This window comes from Pseudopipra pipra, chromosome 16, assembly GCF_036250125.1.
Source record: "Pseudopipra pipra isolate bDixPip1 chromosome 16, bDixPip1.hap1, whole genome shotgun sequence".
In the NCBI taxonomy this organism is placed as follows: Eukaryota; Metazoa; Chordata; class Aves; order Passeriformes; family Pipridae; genus Pseudopipra; species Pseudopipra pipra.
Genome location: NC_087564.1, coordinates 16,201,426 through 16,223,482, shown reverse-complemented (window position 1 = coordinate 16,223,482; position 22,057 = coordinate 16,201,426). Strand labels below are relative to the sequence as shown.

At 45.4% G+C, this 22,057-nt stretch overlaps 1 protein-coding gene across 11 annotated transcripts in view; it reads right to left on the bottom strand.

The window, feature by feature from the left end:
• The window catches only part of TNRC6A (trinucleotide repeat containing adaptor 6A), a 67,437-nt gene that overhangs the window by 27,161 nt on the left and 18,219 nt on the right, over positions 1 to 22,057 (bottom strand). For 6 of the 11 annotated variants that reach the window (XM_064673473.1, XM_064673470.1, XM_064673478.1 and 3 more), the window contains 2 exons: positions 6,210 to 6,300; positions 4,204 to 4,225 (listed from right to left, as the gene is read on the bottom strand). In XM_064673473.1, coding sequence (XP_064529543.1) covers positions 4,204 to 4,225; positions 6,210 to 6,300 — 113 coding nt within the window. Of the gene's footprint in view, positions 1 to 4,203; positions 4,226 to 6,209; positions 6,301 to 12,954; positions 12,991 to 15,148; positions 15,241 to 15,839; positions 15,998 to 22,057 lie in introns of those variants that run through there. The other 5 variants (XM_064673468.1, XM_064673469.1, XM_064673471.1 and 2 more) reach the window with 4 other exon arrangements.

Here is a 22,057-nt window from a genome sequence, read left to right as displayed (position 1 = left end):
CCTGCAGCCAGTGTGTCACATCCAGCCAACAGAGCAGTCCTGGAGCCTGGTGCCACACACTCCTTCACACACACTCCTTCAGCACACCCCACTCAAGCTTTTTTTTTTTTTTTTACTGTCAGCTTAAGCAGAAAATACAAATACCCCCCGCTTGAGGAGGTTTTAATACAACATAGAGCACCTGGTAATGTGCTCACTGAGTCACTTCTCCTTCCCTGCCACTTCCACTGCCCTACAACTGCTCTTCTGGGATAAAGTGAAATAATTTCCATCTGACATTCCCTGGACACCCCGACAGAGCTGCCAGCAGCACACTCACGGCAGTCCTAACACTTTACTTTCCTAATTAAAGCCACTTTAAGACCAAGTGTGTTAGAACAGACCCCAAGGACCTGCAGGAACTCAAATCGCTTTCGACTATGAAGGAGAGCAACTAATAAACAAGGTACTCTCTGCCCAGCCAGCCCTAAGGCACAGCACCAACAGCACTTCTCTAACAGTTCAAGAATATTAAATTTCTCACATATTCTAAGCATTCATTTCCTCAGCAAATGTAGCAATTCTGTCTACTATGATCACCAAACTAAATAGCAATCTGCCAGGTCCCAGGGTTAGACTACAGAATACAGAGTCCACATTTGTATGCTCATTTTAAACTAAAATTATCCAAAGCACACAGAATTCCCTTGCCTTTGCTTCCCTCAGAACCACAGAGTAAGTTTTAAGCTATACAATTTATCATGTCCAACATTTTCTGCTCCACAACTTCTCAGAAGACTAAATAACATTAATATTCCAATATGGCTACTATGAATTCCAACACCCCTAAATCATTATCTTAATATTTTAATTTGTTCTAAACAAGTAGCTTGTTAATAAAAGTTTGTTCTGCATACCAGCATTTTATTTTGAATCTTATTAATGCAGAAATACAATACTAACAGACCTACAGTTTATCACAGTTAATTAACTTGACTAGGAACAGCAAGTTTACAGAAACGAGTATTAAAAATGACAGATTTTCATAAAGAACAAACCTGCTGCAAACCCTCAGAGCAGGGGATGGTGGAGTTACAGTTTACAGAGAGATTCCAAAGAAAGACGCTTCCAACTTGTGTTGCTTTCCCACTCTGCAGATTTCATTAGAAAATGGAGGAGAAGCATGGTGTCATTTTACTGCTCCAGGAGCTGCCTGCCAACTCCTCCTGGAGCAGGGGCCCAGGGACTCACGCTCCCCCTCCAATAAAAAAATGGCAGCTGCTTGAGTAACTTTAACGCAGATGGAAAACAGTTTCTCCCTCGCCCAAAATCAGCGTACAGAGATCCAATCCTCCCCTAACACACACAAAGAACAGCACCAGGCTGGCAGGGAAACGCTCCTTGTCGCTGCTGCTGGAGCTGCCCCTGAAAAACGCCTTGTGCCGCTCTCCCTGCATGGCATGCCCCGGAGTTGTCAGGGCTGGAATGCTGAAGGGCAAACAGAGGAAGTCTGGCTTTCAAGCTGACACACGTAAGATGTAGTGCTAGAATTTTCGTGGTGGAAAAATGGCCGCAGCTGTGAGCTCGGAGCTGCTCTGGAAAATATCTCCGTGTTTGCCAAGGCGTTAACCCCTGCGGATCCAGAGGTGAGCGCGCCTTTCCTGCAGGGACTGCACCGCCAGCCAGGCCCATTCCCGGCATTCCTCTACTCACTTGCAAGATTTAAGAGCTAACAGAAGAGTTTTTCCAACCGGGGAAAGCAGAGTCAGGCAAGTGAAAACCCCGACGAAAACCAGAAGGGTCAGTGCAGTCGGGCCATTCTGCTTCGCCGAGAAGAACACAAATAAGTTTCCAAGGTGGGAAATATGAGTCAAAGATTTCAATTCCACACCCAGCTATTTTTAGAGCACTTTCCGTTTCAGTGGGTAATTCAGTTTATTCTGTTCTGCAATGAAAGCGGCACTTTCTGCTGAGGGATCCAGTGCTGCAGTGACAGCTGGGTGCAGCTCGAGCTCCTGCTGCTCCCCAAAGCCCAGAACCTTTCAGAACTAACCCCAACTCCAGCACTGAGCCAGTTTTATCAATTACTTGGCATCTATACATTAAATGGTGTGCAAAGGGCACTTCAGCTCACGCTGAGCTCTCACCCTGGGGCAGCACAGCCCGACTGCTGGAGGGAGCACACACAGCCAAACTCAAACAGCCTCCTTCAACAGCATTTCCTTCAGTGCTTGACTCACCAGCAGCTACCTGGGGCCACAGTGCTGCTTGCAGAGTTCTGGTTTAGAGGGAATTCAGGATAAATGGATTGATTTGTCTATCTTTAATAGCACTGACTTCAAACACAGCAAAAGGACATATTTTGCCAGGCCAGAAAGAATACCACAACAACTGACTATTCTACAGTACTCTCAACAAATAGGGATTTTCAAATTATCCTTTTTTTTCCTAAAGTACCTGGTAAAAAAGCACTGGGATGGCACGTGTCCATGTGTTTTGCCAGCTGCTCCACAAACAGATAAACCTTCCACTTAGCAACTGATACACTCACCTCTAACTGCTCCAACCTGCTCTTCCCTCCTTTAACAAAACCAGCTGGATCAAACCAGACAGGTCAGAATCCCTGAGATCAGCAGGAATGCCAAACGTGTGGTTTTAACTGCAATACTACCGTGATAAAATGCTCCTGGCACCAGAAACATTTATATTAGCATCATCTTCGTTACTTCCGTCCCCAATCCTGAACAGGAAAACCCCCAGCTCTATGAACTTTCTCGGAAGGTTTCTGTCATTTTACATGAATGCTGGGACCTACTTCAGCTGGCACAACAGCAATTTCTACCTTAGCTAAAACAACAGTTTAGACCCATCCAAACTATGCTTAAAACCAAGAAATATCCTCCTTCTCTACCCCCACCACTTAACCAGCTCCTTTTCTGAAAGAGGCACATAATTCTGAATTATTTAGAGATCCTATACTCTTGTATTTTATCTTCAGCTCATGCACAGAATAAATTATTTAAGACATTAACGTGATGGAAACTTGGAAACTAATGAAACATTAATTTGCATCCTGAATACAAGGAGGCAAAACTGGTGAAACAAGGCAAAAGCCATGCAACACAAGATATGGATTTTGTTCCTATAGAAACTGTGGCAAAAAGTTGTGTATCTGCATCTCATGATGTCTGCTCTTCCAGAGCACTGCCAGCTTGTGTTTCTCTGACAACTCTAAATTCCTGTTAAACTTTCTGAAATACCCTTTAAATAATAATGTAATTAAGTTGGAACTTATTATTTCCATTAGTGAATGTCAGGTCTTAAAGAAGAAAAGGAAAAATTAAAAAAAAATTTAAAAAAAAATTACTTTGTCCTTCAGAAGGAAGGCATTTTCTTTCCCTGTGAAGATTCCCACCAGGTAGCCTCCTGAGCAGAATTCCTGCCCTCCCTCTTCATGCTATTTTTAGCCATTTGCTTGCAGCCCGAGCACATGGGTCAAATGGTCACTCCAAATGTATGTTACTATTTACAGCAAAGTATTCTACTATTTTCCTTCTCCATCATCGTTGCAAACACATTTTATCACTTCAGAACAAATCTAGATATTTTCCTAATTCTTTAAATTCAAGAGAAAAGTGAAAACAATCTTTGTTCTCCTTTTTAGGAGCTGGTTGGGATGGAGATTCGCACAAACCCTACAAATATTCAGAATAACTGCAGTGCTCCCACCTGCCATGAACATGGAAATGACACCTTGATCATTTTGCAGGATGAACCCTTCACAGGCAAGAGTTAAAGTTATATCAATAACTTGTCTACCAAAGTGTTCCCAATCCCAGCTGCACTTAGAGCATCTGGAACCTAAATTTCAAACAGATCATTCTATACATGGTCATTCCTTAAGTGTTTGTGCACTTGCAATCAAGGCAAAAAAGGGGAAGGAAAAATGCAAACCAGGACAAGAACTCCAGGTATTATGTCTATGCTTGGTGCTGTGTAAGTAACTAAGAATGGAAAACAGGAAGACCAGCAGGTCCAATCCCTGGATAAACCCTTCGCCATTACTCATCTAGACTTTTGTGGTCACTTTGAAAAAGTGCAGCTGAAGTCTCAAGGATCCCACCTTTCACTTCTGAAAGGAGTTTTCAGGTGACACGTTTGATTCAACACATTTAAAACCACAGAAAAAATACACAGAGTAAAACTAACTGTAAAGTAACTTACCTTTGATTTTTTGTTCAATGGCCTAGAACAAGAAAAAAGAAGTGTCAGTGATTTGTGCAGATAAGAGAGAAACCACATGTGCACGTGCCACTTCATAAAGCAACATTAGCTTTTGACTTTCCTCTTTTAATATGGTTTCAAGTTATTTAATTATCTACTTCAGAAGCATCTCTTTAACCAACCCAGGCCTATTATTCCTTATGCCTAAAAAGCTGTTTAAATGTTACAGAAGACAAAATTAATTTGAAAGATAACTACATGAAACAGACTGAATTAAACTTGCAAATTAAGATGTTTTAAGTGAGTTAAAAACTGTGCCTGGAAGCAAAGAGCTGCCACCACTTTTATTGCAGAACAGGGCAGGGAAGGGGGAGGGACCTGGAAAAAGAAAGGAGTAGGAGAACAAATGCCAAAGCTTCAAGTCTTTCATTTCCAAGATTCAACAGGTTACACCTGTGGTATGGCCAAGATGAAAGATCTATTTGAATAAAACTTTAACACAGCATAAAACTGGCGACAGAGACATTTCTTGTATGTTAGTGCACCTCAGTGGTGTGCTCTTAACTATAAACCACAGTGAGATTGGGCTCAGAAAGCCCCTCCCAAAAGCACAAATCATAGTTTCTCCTATCTGAAACTAGAGTTCTCACTTTTAAAATCAATTATTGCCACAACAAAATGAGATTTAATTTGATGCAGTCACTCTGGAAGCTGCATAAAACTCATTTTAATTGTGATGTTCCATATATCTGCAGTATGTAATAGACTTGCAAAAATACTGAGGGTGTGATTGTCTATAATAAAATCCACGAGGAGGGAGAGAAAGGAGAGTGTGTGAATGCAAAAAGAATTCATGGATTCACTGGTTTGATGTCAGACTTGCCCAGATTCAGACATTAGCACTGCCAGGGCTGAAACTTTAACCACAACTCTTCAGTGCCTCGACCTTACCTCTCGTCAGGAAATCAAGGGCACGTTAACAGAAACCCCCTCCTTTTCACCTTCTTATGCTGACAGAAAAGGGTACATAGTTTGTACTCTCCCCATTGTGACCCCACGAGTCATTTGCCTGGCACTTGGCCCATGAACAGGAAAATAAGACAACTCAGAACTTTTCAAAACTTTTTTTGCTGTTTCTGGCAATCCACAGCACCCAAAGAGACCCCTGAAGAGCAAGGGGCTGAGCCCAGGCTCCTGACTGCCTTCTGCACTGAGGTGCAAGTCTCTAAGAAAAAAAACATCGAACATGTTTCAGCTGAGGACTTCCAAAGTGCTCAGTTCAAGACTCTGCAGGTTTTGCCAGCGAGCCTGTGGAAGGTAAAACCAACCAGTGTGTTCCTAAGAGCCATATCCAGCATCAGGCAATGGAATCACAGGAAAACTGCTGAGCAGGTTCACTCTGCTCCCACCAGCCAAAGAATCCCAAAATGGACATATTTAAAAACCACATTTACAAGCTCCTCTCAAGCTCAGGGTCAATATTTAGAATCAATGGCAATGAAGTGCATCTTGTCAGTAAACAGGGATTCTGAAGTGTTTACAAGCATTCCTGTGATGTTTCCATCCCTAAACGCCTTTGCTATCAATATTTTCATTTTTATCCACCTATCCTACTACAAATTCTCTTATGACATGTTTCCATACTGAAGAATAAGATATATTAAAATAAGGATACAGCTGAAAGCCACTACCTTCAAATGGTACTTTTATTCTACTAATAAATGCATTTACAGTGAGAGGTTTCAAACTTAAAACTGCCTCTAGTGACAATCATTAAAAACAAGGGTCATCTCAGAAAAAAATTTAGTCTTGTAAGAAACTACACAGAGCCAATTACATTGTTCAGGATGACATTTACCACTATATAACTGACAGCACATTTGAATCTAAAACACTACATTAACAAGAAAACACCTGTGAGTAACAACAGCTAAATCAGTTTTTACTAGTGGGGTGAAACAAGTCACCCCTGAGCACAGGGTTTTATTTTTCAGTACTCCACATACCTTTTTTTGAGCAGCTTCCTTCTTCTTCTTGTCTTCTTTTCTCTTTTTCCTTTCTTCCATCAACTGTTCTTCCTCTTCTTGCACTAAATCCCTGAACCACACAGTTTGTAATTAACTCTCCCAAAATACAATCTGTACACACTTAGATTCATTTTAGAACAATTATTTCACAGTGACACAAAAGGAACTGGGGAATTTTGCTTCTAATTGGATCCTGTTTCTACAGGGACTGTCACTGTCACTGCAAGACACAAGTGACAGGACTTTAAGAGCAGATGTGGTGTCAAGCTACACGTAAGGTGTTCTTTCTTCCAGAGCTTACAATGAAGGCTTAGACTTTAATTTGATTCAAAAGGCAGCAAATTCAGATGTTATTTAATCTCTACCTGAACTGGTACAACTGAGCTCTGGCACATCTCAGCCCGGAGCATTCCCACACTCAGCCAAAGCCACAGACCCCCTGCACATCTGCACCAGCTCCCTCACCCCCAACCACCTCTGCCAGGAACCACCCGAGCGTGGGCACTGTCAGACCACAGCTGGCACCAACAGGGCCATTTCAGAGCTCCCCAACCCACAGACAAAACTGCAACTTGTCAAAAGCCAACCCAAAACTCAGTGCATTAACTAAACACGGTATTTTGTGCTCAAACTGGAGGCTGAGCAGCAACATCCCTGTCCAGCTTACCCTGTTTAAAATCACACTTCAAAAGATTTTTGAGGAAAAAGAACTAACAATGTCAATTGGGGCAGTCACTACTTGCCTCTGCCTGGAAACACTGGGCTCCTTTTTAACCCCAAACTGCCCATAACCACACACCTCCACTTTCAGACAAGATAATTTGGTATCTGTCAGAAACAATGCCAATTGAACACATTAAACTACAAGATATTCCACAAGCACTAAAACTTTCATTACTTTTTTAGATATATAAATAACCAGTTGATTTTACTTTTAGCTCAGGTCCCTTTCAAAGTGACTGCAAGTGTCAGTTTTGGAGTTTTCATTTTTAATTTTTTTAAAAATCCACATGTGAGTTCAGGCTCCCAGTTGCCCAGTTCCACTGCAGCATATTCATATAAGTTCCTCACTGGTTAATGAGACAAACAGCAGCACTCTGAGCACTGCTCTCATGCAGGTGGTGCCAGTGTAAGTGATGCTGAACAGCAGCTCACCAGGTCATCTCCTTCTGGTACCCAGTAGCAGTTTATCCTCATCCTGCTTTATGATCCCACCATTCCTTTGGGAGAGGCAGCTCCCAGGTTACTGCTGCCCATTTCAGTTCTACCTTTAAGCTCTAAAATTGTTTTTTTGTCCTGATCTGAAGTTCTCCAGCAAGATGGTGAAGGTGGCTCTCCTCCCAGTAAGGACAATGCCATATTATAAATGCCATTACATAAAATGCCATTTATATTTTAATTGAAATTTCGGTGGCTGAATGTACTCACAGAGCAACCACCAACAGCAATCACTGTCAATCCCTGATTGCAGAGATCCTGGTTCTCACTGCAAACCCCATTCCAGCCACTGCCTGCTTCTTTCCCCAGTGTCCCTTCTGTTGGAATAACAGTGCTTTACTGCACATCCAGCATCCCTTTTCTCCTCTGCCACTCCGAGGGGGCTGTTCCAGGTACCAGCACCTCCTGTTGCACGTGTGAGCAGCAGCAGCAGCAGCCTGGTCCTGCAGGTCTGACCAGCAGCAGAGCTGCTCTGACAGTGAGCACTCAAACCACCCACACACTGACCTGCTACAGACACACCCCTGCTCTGAGAAGCTTCCACAGACCAAATTCCTGCTTTTAAGATTTTCCAATAACAGACAGCAAGCATTAGTTACTTCTCTTAAGAAAGAATTGTTTCTGATGTGCTAAGATATGCAAAAAAAATATCTAAAAGTGTTACTTCTGAGCCCCCTCTGTGTTTCAGTTGCACTGCCAGAGGAATCACAACCCACCAAACACAACCTGGCTATTTTGCATTTTGCCACAGCTTTATCATCTGGCTGCAAGACTCATCGAGGACTGTCTCACTGCACAAGCAATTTTGCATTTACAACTGGGTCTCAAAAATGGTTTCGTGGACAACTAAGAGGTCAGTCATGTAACTGCAGAAACAATTCCAGCTGGCCAGTTTCACTTAGAGCAACCCCTTGGATGCAGTGCAAATCTGAGTTTAATGATTAACCTGCAGTGACATCTGTGCACTGCAAAGGTGACACATCAGTCTTGTCCCTTGTTGTCTCACGCCCTGAGCATTTGTAACCAAAGGGAAGTTGGTGACACCGATCCTCAGTTTGGGCTAATTTGGGACAGTCCAATTTTTAACAGGCAATTGAAGCTGGAGAACAATACCAGGTCTGGAATCAGCGTAGAGGAAACAGGTTCTATAGGTCCCAGCTCCTTCTCAACACGACCCCCAGTTCATTTACAGCTCCCTTCCATACAGAGCAGAGCCAATGGTTCACTCCTCGGGAATTCAGTACTTCCTGAGGTACCACTGACAGCAGGAGATGCCTAATCCAGCTGAAAAGGCAGAGTACTGTGTCCTCCTCCCTCAGCCAGGAGAGGTCATGCCCACAGCCCTTCTCTCTCCCAGCCTCAGTTCCTCGGTGGACGTGGTCCGTGGGCAGCTCTGCCCACCCTGCCAACACCCAGGCTGGGACCTCCCCTCGGACTGGCTGCTGGAGCAAAAGCTTAGCTACAGAATCTCGGAGAGCTCTAAGAGCTAAGAAAGCCACCAGCACTTGTTTTGTATAACAAATTTCAGTCTGTCACATGCCAAAACTGCATTAACTGAAAAATTGTTCCGCTTTTAGAAGAAAGCTGTAGCACGTTCAAGAACAAGCAGAATGCAAAATAGTATTTTCACAGGGAAAAAAAGTAACTCATCAATCCTGCTCCAGCTAAATCAACAGGATTTCATTTTGAGAATACAGATGCTAACAACTAACATACCAATATCTCTGGAATATTCTACCACAGCATCATCGGTTTGTTTTCACACAGGAACAACAGAACTCCTAAATTATGACACTCTATGACATCTGATTTTCATCTAATTTAGAAAAACAGATTCTAGATTACAAAGCCAGCTTAGGATACACAAAACCTCCGATGATTAGGATCAGGACTCCAGGTAACCGATGGATAAAAATTATCCACCTATAGTTCATGCTGAGTTTTTAAGAGTATTAATTACCACTATAACATTAAATCTTAGTGACTGGAGTGCAAAACTAACCCACTGTACAGCAGCAGCAAAGCCCTTCCTGCTCCTGTTCTTCCCTGAAAACTGAACCCTTCAAGGAAGACAGGCCTATCCCCTACCCTCATACATAAATTTAAGCCTGAGACACAAATTCACATTTGCCTATTAAGTCTTCAGAGTGTCAGGCAGAACTCCTGAATTTTCATCTGACAGCAGGAAGTGTCAGTCTCCCTTATTCTTTCCAACACACAAATCCATGGCCCTCTCACCAGACAGCAAATGATGGGATTGATGCCTCCGAGTCCACCTCCATTGGCACATATAACAAACAAGCTCCATTTCTGATGCTACTCCCTGAGAAACAGGAGTGGAATGCAGCATTTCCCATTCACCACCTCTGACTAAGGGCTCCCTGTTCCTGTGTACAAACTCACAGCAGCCCCATGGCCCTTTGCAGCACGGAACAGGAACCACCACAGGAATCCGGTCTTGTGGTAACAACACAAAGCCAGAAAAACAACCATTTTTTTTGCTGGGCTTTTCCCTGTATCTGGGAGATTTAATCCATCGACCTTGTGTGGCCAGAGTGTTTGCAGCAGCACGCTGGGCTCGGTGTGCCAGCGGGCCCCAGCCAAGGCCCGAGCACTCCAACTGAGAACATAAACACACAAACAGGCCCGTGATCTCCCCTATCAGCCACCCCACTTCCACCAAACACATGCACAGGGAACGTCCTTCTCCTCCTGTGTAATGGGATTAGCTTGCTCAAGGTTAAATGGCCTTAGCAGAAATGCAAACCATATTTTTCAATTTAGATCAAGTGAAAATAAAACACCCCGGCCATAGGAAATCCACATCGGAGACAGAACAAAGGCCTCTGGTTTCAACAGCTTAACTTGAAAGGTGCTTTATTTTCAAATGAGACCAAATGAAAATGGATCTTGATCTCAGGAGAGACTGCACATTTGATGGCTCTGAGAATGTGCAAGGAGAAACTGCTGCTATCTGCATAAATTTGAACAGACCGAGGGTCAGATAAATATTTACCATTTTTTTTTAAAAGCGATTTTTTGCTCCAGGTGTGTACCCCAGCACAATTCCTTGTATAAGGGGGAAAAAAACCAACAAAGTACCGAAATGTTCTCCTCAATTAAGCCATTTAAAAAAAATAAATCAAAATCAAACCCAGCCTTTTAATCTCCTAGAACAGGTATCAAGAGAGTGCAAGACACTTTATTTTTGTATGGCTTGATTTGTTATTTGGCTTGTGGAAACTGGAAAAAGCTCTCATGCTCAAACTGCAAACATTTCAGGTCAATATTTATAGCAAATCACGTTTCACTCATTACTTTAATTCTTGAAAAAGAGTTCTATTAATCTTTAATTTCTAAAGGTCCAGTTTGTAAAAATACCTGGGCTGAAATAGTCATATTTAACCTTTATTCTTATGTTGCAGAAGGGGAAAATCAAGTTCACCCATATACTCCCTGGCAGACAGGCTGAGGATGCAGTAATTAATGTTTGTGCAGCACTGCTATCTTTGTTGTTACAATTTACCAAAGGGCAACATGTTTTGCCACAATAAAATCACAATTCTGTCACCTCACAGAGGAAATGATGGTTACAGGAATTCCGAGTCACCATCCCTGGAGGGATTTAACAGCCATGTGGATGTGACACCTGGGGACATGGTGGCAACTGGATTAACAGCTGAAGGCAAAAAATAACTATGGATTTTTACCTTTTTCCCATATACTCCATGGAGCAAACACACAAGGTAGAATTAGAAGTGATTGTACACAGAGGCTTTTGAAACCACTCTAAAAGTTCCAGTGACAAATATAAAATAAATTTTGGGTGAAACAAATAAATAAATTGATTCTTTCCACTGTTTGCCCTTCTTCTAGTTATAAATTAACTTGCAGTGCTACAGGTGGAACACTGCCAGGTAACTACAGGTAAGCATCAGGAACCAAAAGGTCTTTCACAATTCTGCAAAGCACCATGTGCTCAACCTACAGCTGATCTTCTACACACACTTCCAAGTACGTCGCTGAGACTGTTTATATTTTGACATAAAAGTTCCCTAATCTTTAAATTTTTTGAAATTACACAATTACATACAACTGCCAATAAAAATGATTTCTCAGGTTCTATAAAAACCAACAGCTTTTCTACTCGCCAGAATTCTACAAGGATCAATTATAAACTGTGCATTTTGATTAAAGAGGGATCCTACAGTTCCTTTACCCATGTGTCCCACAGAACAGCCAACTACACCAGGAAGAGTTCAAGGAATAGACACCAGGAGTTTGAAGTTAACAAAAAACCCCAACAAACGCTCTGGCACCTGAACCCACCCAGCGTGTTCCTGGGAGCACAGAGAGCCTCAGGCAGCGAGAACAAAACAAACCCACTCATTTACAGACGTGTGTGTGTGTTAGTTCTTTCCAGCTATTAACAGAAAGGAGAGGTGCTGCCAAGCTAAAAACTGAAACAAATACTTCAATGAATAATTAATTAGTAAATGAGTATCAGCTACTTTCTTTTTTGCTTTTAAATACCTCAGTCTTTAAATTATCACCCTAAAAGTGAAGTGCTAGAATTGCACCTACCATGTCTGCCACTACCAATTACCTGGAACACATTCAGCTCTCCCATTTTCCCAGTACAGACGCTGGCTCATCAGAACAATGTTCCCAACTACAAGCACTATAAATGCACCATAATTCTGGCACATTTGTGTTAGTTTTGTCCTCAAGTTTCACCCGAGATGTTCACTGCTATGTAAACAGACAAAAGACAGATCTGTTTCCCAAGAAGTTTATCATCCAACTCCACAAGACTCCAGCAGCAGCCATAAACAATCCCTATCTTCTGTAACAATGAGGGACCGAAGGAGGCAGATTAAACTGCTCCTCCACAGTCACACTGGTCATACCACAGGAGGCTCTAACAGAAGCACAAACCCAAACAACTGTTCAAAACCAGCACCTTAACTCTGTGGAGGAGAAAGGGGTGTGTAATTTTGCAAAGGTGTCTCTAAAAGTCTTGAAAAGCACAAATAGAATGGTTTTTTTTCTGCAGTAAACTCTTCCCCTTTCACAGCAGACATCATTCCATCAGAAGTTTCTCAGGGAAAAGACTACACCTCCCAAAACCCAACAGTAAACCAACTGATTAAACATCAACAAACAACTGCATTTCTCCCTGTTTCTCTATGTCTCTGTCATTGAGCCAGCTCTTTTTTACTCCTGCAGCAAATAAGGAACATATCACAGCACTATTGTAGTTATTGTAACACAAAACCATAAAAATCAATTGTACAGTAGCAACTTAGAATACAAGGATGAAATCTGCAGGTGAGAAGTTTGTTCTCCTAAAACATGGCCAGTCTGCAACCAATGCAGATGGAATGTGGAGCAGAATCACAGATGAATGGAAGCCATGGAGATTCTTCCCTATGGTTTGCATGCTTGTGAAACAAGACAAACCCTGGGGTTTGGGAAAATAATTGTAAATATTTCAGATATTTACCTTCTCTCAGTTCCACATAAATGAGGCAGGAGAGCCCTGTTTACCAAACAGAATTGAAAGGTTATTGCTTAAATCAGAAGAACTAAATGGTGATTTTTAGCAGTCCTGATTTTAACCAAATTTAACTCTCAGATGTCCCCAGTTAACACCGGATAGCTCTTGTTCTGGCCAAACAGGTGACATTTGACTCGTAACATTAACAGTGTGCAATGGACTTGTCTGAATTACTGTCACGGGCTTATTTTTGAGACCAGGAATATTTGTGCAGCACTAGGCATGTATGAATTCTAGAGAGAACACAGACCAAATGAGGATTCTTTTTCAAAAGGCCAAGCAAGCCAAATGCTAATCCTGAGTGTAAAATAGGAATCACTCCAACTGGATAAGCAAGCTGTACTGAAATCTGTAATACTTAATCCTGTCACAAACCTACAGTCTAGGCCAATATTCCCAGTAAGATAAAAAATATTTGCTACCCATTAATTTATAAGCATAAACTCCAGAAGTGACTTCAGAACACACGCGAAGCAAACCCAGTGTCCCATGGTGTTCAGAGTCTACATCCACACTCTGAAATCTGAGATTAACATGAACTATAGCACAGGGCTATGTACCTTCCCAGGGAAGAATATGTGCTCTTTTACATCTTGACTAGGTCACTGCAAATTTAATAAGACTGTAAATAATGCCACTGGAGGAAGAATGAGGGCTATCTGCTGAGTTCTACCCCAGTAAAACAATTAACCAGGCCCGTCCAGCGCAGGCACATCACGGTTTATCAGCTGTGTGCTCACACGACCAGGGCTCCCTGGCTAAACATAAACCAGATGGGGCAGCAATGTGAACTTCAAACCAGTTCTGAATCTTTTCAATGAATAAAACATACCCCTCTGTGTCAGAGAGACACAGGGACCCATTCCACAGTACAATTTACTCTCCAAGCACTGAATTTTGGCACGTCTATAGTTTTCTTTCACTTCTTGTCACTCTTGGCCTCGCCTGCAGCGTGACAAGATCTCTGCTAGGGTCATAAAAATATGCAGATCTACTGACTTACTAAGACTGGCACCAAATACTGCTCTGAACTTAGCACTCTGTCACTCTACATAACACAGTTCTGAAATCACTTCTGTCATCGAGAGAACACCAAGTGCTTTCACAGAACCCTGACGGGTTAACAGCAATGTGCCAAAGGTATCTTAAAGATTCCACGTGTTCAAATTACTCCATGTATTTATTTCAACAACAACATGGGAAAAATTATTCATGCTTAAGTGTATTACCAAAAAATCCCGACAGCAGGGGAAAGCAAAGCAGTTTTCACAGTGCGATCCTAACTCGGCCTGGAAGCGGGAGGCTGCTCAGGCACGGGAAAGAGGGAAAAATGCAAGGTACCAAATCTGGGATTCTATCACCTATATTCAGGGTTTGGGCACACTTGGAAATCCCTTTAACAATTAGCAAAAGGCCCTTTAAGGTCTAACTGAAAAAGAACCCAAAAAGGAAGTAGGACAAAAGCTGAAATCAAAGAATGTAAAAAACAGAGCAGATATCTGAGGGAAAGTCACAGGACTAAAAGCAAACGGTGCAGAAGAAACAACTACTTAAAGAGAAAAATGATGTGTGATGGCACAGAATTCTTAATTCAACATGACTCTGAACTCCTGCCCATTCTACAAAGTTTTCCTTCTACAAACTATGTGCTAACGGGAAATTCACCAACTAACTCTTCCTGGCAAAAGAGGCAAAGACCCAATAGCTCTATGGCAACATACAGTTTATTCGAGTTCTTGCCACAACAAATTGCTTCTTGCCTCCCAACAATATTTGCCTGAAGTGTATAGAAAAAAAAACACCAACTCTTCCTTTATTTTTTAGTTATTTTTAGGTACTACGCACTAGAGCAGAAAAGTTATTTTTCTCTTCAAAAACCTCCCATATTGAAGACACTCTATTATACACCTAATGTTGTTATTCGAAAAAAAAAACCCGTGCTAAAAAGGTGTTTAGTCTGCAGAACTAACTAAACTTGCAGAGATTTCTCTACTCAATTGAGGACGTTTTCCAATTCAGGGGTTTTTTTATCTTTACAATTAACAAGAGATTAAAGCTCCCGATAAAGCCCACAACTATTTCTAGCCCAAGGCCAACTCTCCATCTAAACTGTGGGAGGGAATTTAAATGAGCCTTTTACCTGCTTAGTTTTCTTTCGACTTCTTTGGTAGCTTTAGCTTCCAATTCTCTAGAAGAGAAAGCGGTGTTGGTTTCCATGTCAACAGCAATGCAGCACGAAAATAAAACTGGTGCGGGGTCAGGATGTACAGGGAGCTCCAGGTGGGGTTGGTCAGGAGGGAGCAGGGAGAACAGGGATGGCCCAGGGCCGGGATGCAGCGGTGTGTGCGTGTCCCGGGACAGGAGCGGGCAGAGCCTGCCCTGCCGGCCCTGTGTGCCCCTGTGCCCAGCACCCATTCCGGGAGCCCAGCACCCATCCCTGCGTGTCCTACCTGCACCCCAGCACCCAGCCCTGCTCCGTCCTACCTGCACTTCACCCTTTCAAGGACTTTAAGGAAAACAATTCTGCTGCATCACTTCATCCCGCGGATGCGGTTCCGGCGCAGCCCCGGGACCCTCCGTGCCCCACCGGCGGCCCCCGAGCGCTGCCGGCCCCGCAGGAGCGAACCCCGAGCCGGGGAGGGCAGAGCCCGGCCCGAGGTGGGGGAACACCGCTCTGGGCGGGCGCCGCGACCCCCTCGGGGCGGCCCCTCCGCCGGCCCCGCGACCCGGCGAGAGCAACCCCGACCCCTCGGGCCGCCCGGGGCTCCGCCGCCGCCCGGCCCGTCCCCCGCCCCGCGCGGCCCGGGCGGCGCCGCCCGCGCTCCCGGTACCTCATGTATGTAAAGTGCTCGGAGTCCGTCCCGGAGGCGGCGGCGCGGGCCCGGCGCGGCCGGCGGCTCTATGCGGGCTGAGCCCGGCGCTGCGGAGCGGGAGGGCCCGGCAGCTGCAGCCGCAGCTCCGCCGCCATTTCCTGCCGCCACCGCCCGCCCGCCCCGCGCGCAGGAAGCGAACCCGCCCCGGCCGCGCTTCCGGGGCGCCCCGACATGGCGCGGCCGGCCCGGGGTCAGGGAGTCACGGAATCATCGCATCACTGCACCTCGAGCTGTGTCACGGGGGCTGAGATGGGTATCAGGAGAAGATTCTTCCCCCAGAGGGTGGTCGGGCGCTGACCAGGCTCCCCAGGACAGCGGTCACGGCCCCAAGGCCGTCAGAGCTCAGGGAGTGTTTGGACAACGCTCTCAGGGACAGGGGTGGGACTGTTGGGGTGTCCTGGGCAGGGCCAGGAGTTGGACTGGGTGATCCATGTGAATCTCTTTCACATGAGGATATTCTGTGATTCTGTGATCAGGGTTGGAAGAGACTTTAAAGTCATCCAGTCAGACTGTCAACCCAGCACCACCACTGTGACCCTTAAACCACATCACCCAGCGCCACATCCAGATGCCTCTCAAACACCTCCAGAGAAGGTGACTCCACCACCTCCCTGGGCAGCCCCTTCCAATGCCTGACCACCTGAACAGTGAAAAATATTTTCTGATATCTAATCTGAATCTCCCTGGTCCCAGCTTGAGGCCATTTGCTCTGGTCCTGTCACTGCAGGCACGGCAGAGGAGACTGGCCCCACCTCACTGTGCCCTCTTGTTGGGGAGCCATAGGGAGCAGACAGGTCCCAGGTACCGACGTGTTCCTTCACTCTCCCAGGCGCATATGTGGAATTCCAGGTGCTGTCTCATCAAACGCCCTCAGCACAGCACAGTTGTTCCACAAGCAATGCAGGACAAGACACGGATGGACATAACATCCATTTCCACGTGTTTTCCATGTGTTGGGCAGCTCTGCCAGGGCACTGCCAGTGTGCCCAGCTGTGCACCAAGCTTGGGGCGCCAGTAACTGGCAGGTAAAGAGTGTTAATGTGTAAATAACCACCAGAGACCTTTCTCTTACCCTTCCACTGACTCTGTTGGGTTTAGGGAGGGAATAGAAAAATCCCCAGCACTGGCAAACCTGGTGAAAGATTGATGTAAGCGAACATGGAGCTTATTCCAAAACACACAGAGATACTGTAACTTCAAATACAGAAAATGAAGAGTGAGGAGTACATGAGCCACACTGTGTTACTGGACTTGGCTTCAGTAACAGTATCCCAGAAATTAGAAAAATCAAGCCAGTCAAAAGACTGAACAGGATAAGGGATGAGAACTGAGAGCAGTAGTGTCAGGAACAAGTGAAACTGAGAGCAGACAAGTCCCAGTGAACAGTTCTCCATCTGACAGGCACTCCCTGTCCAAGGTTTTGTTGGGGTAGGGAACTTCCTGCTCTCTCTTTGCACCTGGCTGCACATTGTCACCAGCATCTACCAGCCTAGCTTCAGTTCTTGTCAATGCTAGTGAAAAAATGAATGCTATTTGATTCTCCTGTGACATGAATGGATGCCCTGGGCATATGAGCAATTGTCCCTGGAAATCTGCTGCAGTATCCACTGTCTCTGCCTGCATGAATGAAGTACAGTGTTTTTCAGCTGAAGAAGATCATACATTATTAAAGATGAGGTTTATGACAATGCAGAGTAGCCAGGGAGGGTATTTTTGTCCATAGAGGCTCAGTAATGCAGAGTACATTGCTGTGAGCTGAAAATGCACAAGCATAAAGCGATTGGACTTAAAGGGTACTGACAGTTTGAAATTGGTTTGAATTAATTTGGTCATGTTTATTTTTCTTCATATGAAAAAGTTTGGACTGTCATGTAATTGTGTGTAACTGAAAGCCATTATTTCCTGAAGTCTGACTCAGCTCCCTCTCACTGTTCCATTCACAGCAGCCCTGTTTCATCTCTCTTTGGAGGTACTACACGTGGTGTAGGAGGGCTGCTGTTAAGTCTGTCCTCAGTTGGGAAGGCTGATGAATGCATTATGTACTCCTGTTATGTCAGTTTGTTAACTGTATTATGCCACTGTCAATAAAATTCATAGTCAAGGTCTGCAGCTTTCTTTATTATTTTAGATTGTTCTCTAATTTTATTTATGTACATGCTCCTAGCAACTAGACTGCTGCAGTGGTGACTTCCATTCTGTGCTGTAAATGCTGCAGCTGGTTATACACTGTCAGCAAATCAGTGTATATATAACCAGTGTATATATATTTATAATCAGTGTATAAGTGTAAATGTCAGCTGCAGGAACCAACCCTCAATTACCTACCCCATCATCATCTTCCATCAGCGTCATGTTCTTACCTCTTTCACCCTCACAGGTAACACTTTGCTCAGCTGAGTTCTGACACATATGACACTGGCTGGTGAACTCCTGGATACACAAGGGAAATTAATAAACCCTCAAATAGGAAGAACATTTGCTTCTGGAAGAACTGGAAGGTTGAGCTTCACCCATGCAGAAGCCTGTTAGTCAAAGCAGTGGTACTAGGTCAAGGCAGCTGGCTGGAAGCAGCACTTGATGTTCACCACCCACTCCTGGTTTTAACCTTATCCTGCACTGAGCCTAAGGTTATTTGGGAACTGAGGTTCTGAGTGACCTTCTCTCCTGCTTACTACAGTTATTTAGTTCATTCTTTGTCCTTTGGTATTCACTGAAGCTTGGACCTCGGGAGTTCTTTGCTAAGGCCTCAGATTCCTGATTCTGCCAGCGAAGGGACAGCAAAGCAGCATCCCTGTGCTTGAAAAGACATACATAGCCACCTGTTTTGGGAGCTGCTTTCAGCCAAAGGGTTGATAAATCCTTAACCCTCATGGGATCACTGTTTCCAGGAACCACCATGTTCCTGAGCAGGAAGGAGAGCTCAGGGCAGTGCGTGAAGGGAGGAACCTCCAGCAGTGCTTCCTCCTCACCCCGCCACCCTTCTCTGTTGTGTGTTTGAATGGCTCGCAGCACTGTGGTCATACATTACATCAGAAATTAGAAATAATGGAAACAACTCTTCAAGGGCAAACACACCACCCGTGTTCAGGCAGCTGCCAGGGATGATCTGTGCAGTTACACTTTCATCACTCGGCAAACATGCCCTCCTGGGCAGCGATCCCCAAATATCCTCTCCCTGCAACAGCAGCCGCCACCTGCACCCTGCCAGCCTGGCACACACGCGGGTCCTCCCATCATCACATCCCCATTCACTTTTTAATTAGGATTTTCGTGTCATCAGAGCAAGAGAACAAACTGCAGGAGGCAGAGAAATGCACTGGCTGAAAACAGTTAAAGGGGAGCTGGCGCCATTTCAGCATTCCCGTCCCCTCCGCCCTTCAGCTGCAGTTTGCTGTCAAGGCTTTCGTGGAGTCGGGAAGCCGACATGTTAGAAAATACCATCTACTTCATGCCTGGGGAAAACAGAGCTGGGGCTGTGCTGGGAGCAGTGCAGGTCTGGGGACGTGAGACTTTGCCATCAATAACTCTCAGCCGCTCATTCCATTCAGTCATTACACGGGGCGAAGCCGCTGTCACGGGAGAAACAGATTGTTTTCAAAATTGCTCTTGACTTAAATAATCTAAATGAGCTGATTTGACAGACAAGGGGAAACAGTCTCCTCGTCAACACGGCAATTCTCTGTGTTCCTCTGTGAGGAGGCTCCTTTCCTTTTCATCGTAGAGGCTTTATTTACAGGATTTAAAAATAGCCCAGGTGACAGTAAGAGGCGGCAGTATAAAGGTAGTGAACAGGCAGCACTTACTGATAGAAACAATCCCTGCCCTGGAGCCTGTCGGTGCAGTGAGACAGGCTGTGTATGTTAGTGAGGGACATTTGGGACCCTGAGGATCCTTAATTAGGAGGAAAACCCACAAATGACAAAACTGGAAGTCGGTAACAGAAAGCATTGGGCTTGCCTTCAGAGCACCCCTGAAAGCATCTGGAAACAGCCCTGGAAAGCAGCTGGAAAAAGCCTTGGAAAACAGTGAACACCATCCTGTGCTGAGGCTGGGGTTTAAACAGTTGGCTCTTTTTCAAGGGCTGCAGCAGCAAACAGCCATGGGATCTGTGCTGGGGAGAACATTCCCTGCCTTGCCTCTGGGCTCCAGCGCCTTGGCACCACTATCACTGTTACACAGAGCAATCAGAGCAGGGCAGAGCAGGCACTTGGGGTTATTAAATGGGGATTTAATCCTATCCTTTAAATCAGCAAAAAAATTATCAAAGATAAAGGATTTCCCTGTGTTTTAAAGCCAGTCCAACTTGCGTTCCCCGATCTGCATTTGGGAAGGCTGCCAACTGCAAAATGGAATTGCTGAGCCTGGATTTCACTCTGCATCCAGCCAATTACACCAGCCTCACATCCCTGCACTCGGAAGTGGTGCAGTGCAAGAGATGCTCCCAATCTTTATTGATTTACCAGGGCTGCACTGCACTTCCAAAGGGGATCACACTGGTGGGCTCCCTATGGCTCTCCCCAGTGCCCACACTCCATACTTCCCAGGCATTAGCAAATACAGCCCAGTCTAATCCCTCATAGAGGCTGGTGGAGGAATGTCCCCTGGCTTTAAAGGTCCCTCGAGATGCTGCTGCAGCAGCAGGTCCAGCCACCCTGGGCATCACCTGCCCTGTGGGCAGCTCAGCCAGATTTGCCCACGTGGAGTCTGCCAGGTCCACGCGTGCTGACCTCTCTTCCACAGCTGTGGCTCTTTCTAGCTTGTTTCTATGTTTTTGCTAAACAAAAAGACAACTCCAAAAAGTAGCAGAGCACTCTTTGGAGAGCCCACAGAGTTACAAACCACTGTCCTTTGCCACCAGCAGGAAGATGTGGATGACATGTGAAGGGAAAAGTGCTTTCCCTCCTGCTTCTGCCCTCCAGTCCAATAATTTGCTATGGCCTCATGCAGTCACTGATGTTCACAGAAGAAACAGCTTCCCCTCCCTTCAGCCCACCAGCTGCACCCATGGCAGAGCTCACCCTTCCTCCAGGATTAATCCCAGGTGGTGAATCGGTGAGAGACACATGAGCTATGCCTCCAGAGAAATGCCAGTGCCCTGGGAGAGGGACGGGAGTGACCAGAGCACCAGCATGGTCAGTGCTGAGTGCTGACACAGGAGGCTGCACACCCTGTGTGTGTCTGCTCTGTCCTCCTCCAAGTCAAACAGCAGTGAGCCCCTTTCTAATCAATGCTCATCGATTGCCTCACTCACACCTGCTCTTTCTTAGCACGGCACCAGATTAACAGATTTCACCTGTTTCCTTTGCATTTCTCACTGACAATGGCACAAACAATTCCTACTCTGCCGCAGACCAGTTCTTTCTGTGCCAGCACTATGCTCAGGTTTAGGCTTCAGAGAGCGATTCATCTACCGAATTTCCTAATTAGGGAGAATAAAATGGGGCCAGGACACACTTTATTGAGCAACACCACAGACCACAGCATGAGCTCTGGCACTCGTTACCTTGCAGGACCGTCTCCAGGTGTGAGAGTGTCCTCATGCAAAGTCATGTCAGTGCTGCCAGGGTGGCACTTTGCCTGGGCCACAGCTGGCACTCGCCGGGACCTTTCTGTGTGACCCTGAACCCCTGTGCTCCCGATTCTCCCAGTGGTCCCAGTCATGGGAACTGTAATGCTGAGGTGGTTGTATCTCACCCTAACAATGCAGTGAATTACTTAGCAGACTGTCTGAGGTTCAGCAAGATGAAAGGTCCTTCCCGTGAGACCCTTGAGACCAGCAGCTTCATGCCCACTCCCTGCTGCAGCCCTGCTCAGCACACCCAGGCTGTGAGGGACTGGCCCAAGGCTGGAAAACCTCCCCACAGCAGCAGGGCAGGACTAGGTGCTGGATACACTCCCCACAGCTGCTGCCCCTGGGCTGGTTGCTCAGCTCCCACTGCCTTCCAAGACACCTGTTTTGGAGGACAGGTTCTCCTGGAGACATTTTCTTTCTGGGCAGGGCTTGACACGTGGCTGCTGCCTCTGACCTTAACAAAGACTTCACTGTTCTCCCATTATCCTCTTCTTTCCCTCCTGCCTCACTCCAAGCTCTGAGGGTTGTAGGGATGCCCTGGGGAGCACCAGGACCTCAGCAATGACACCACATTGCCCTCTTTGTGTCCCCTCCTGGCTGCCTC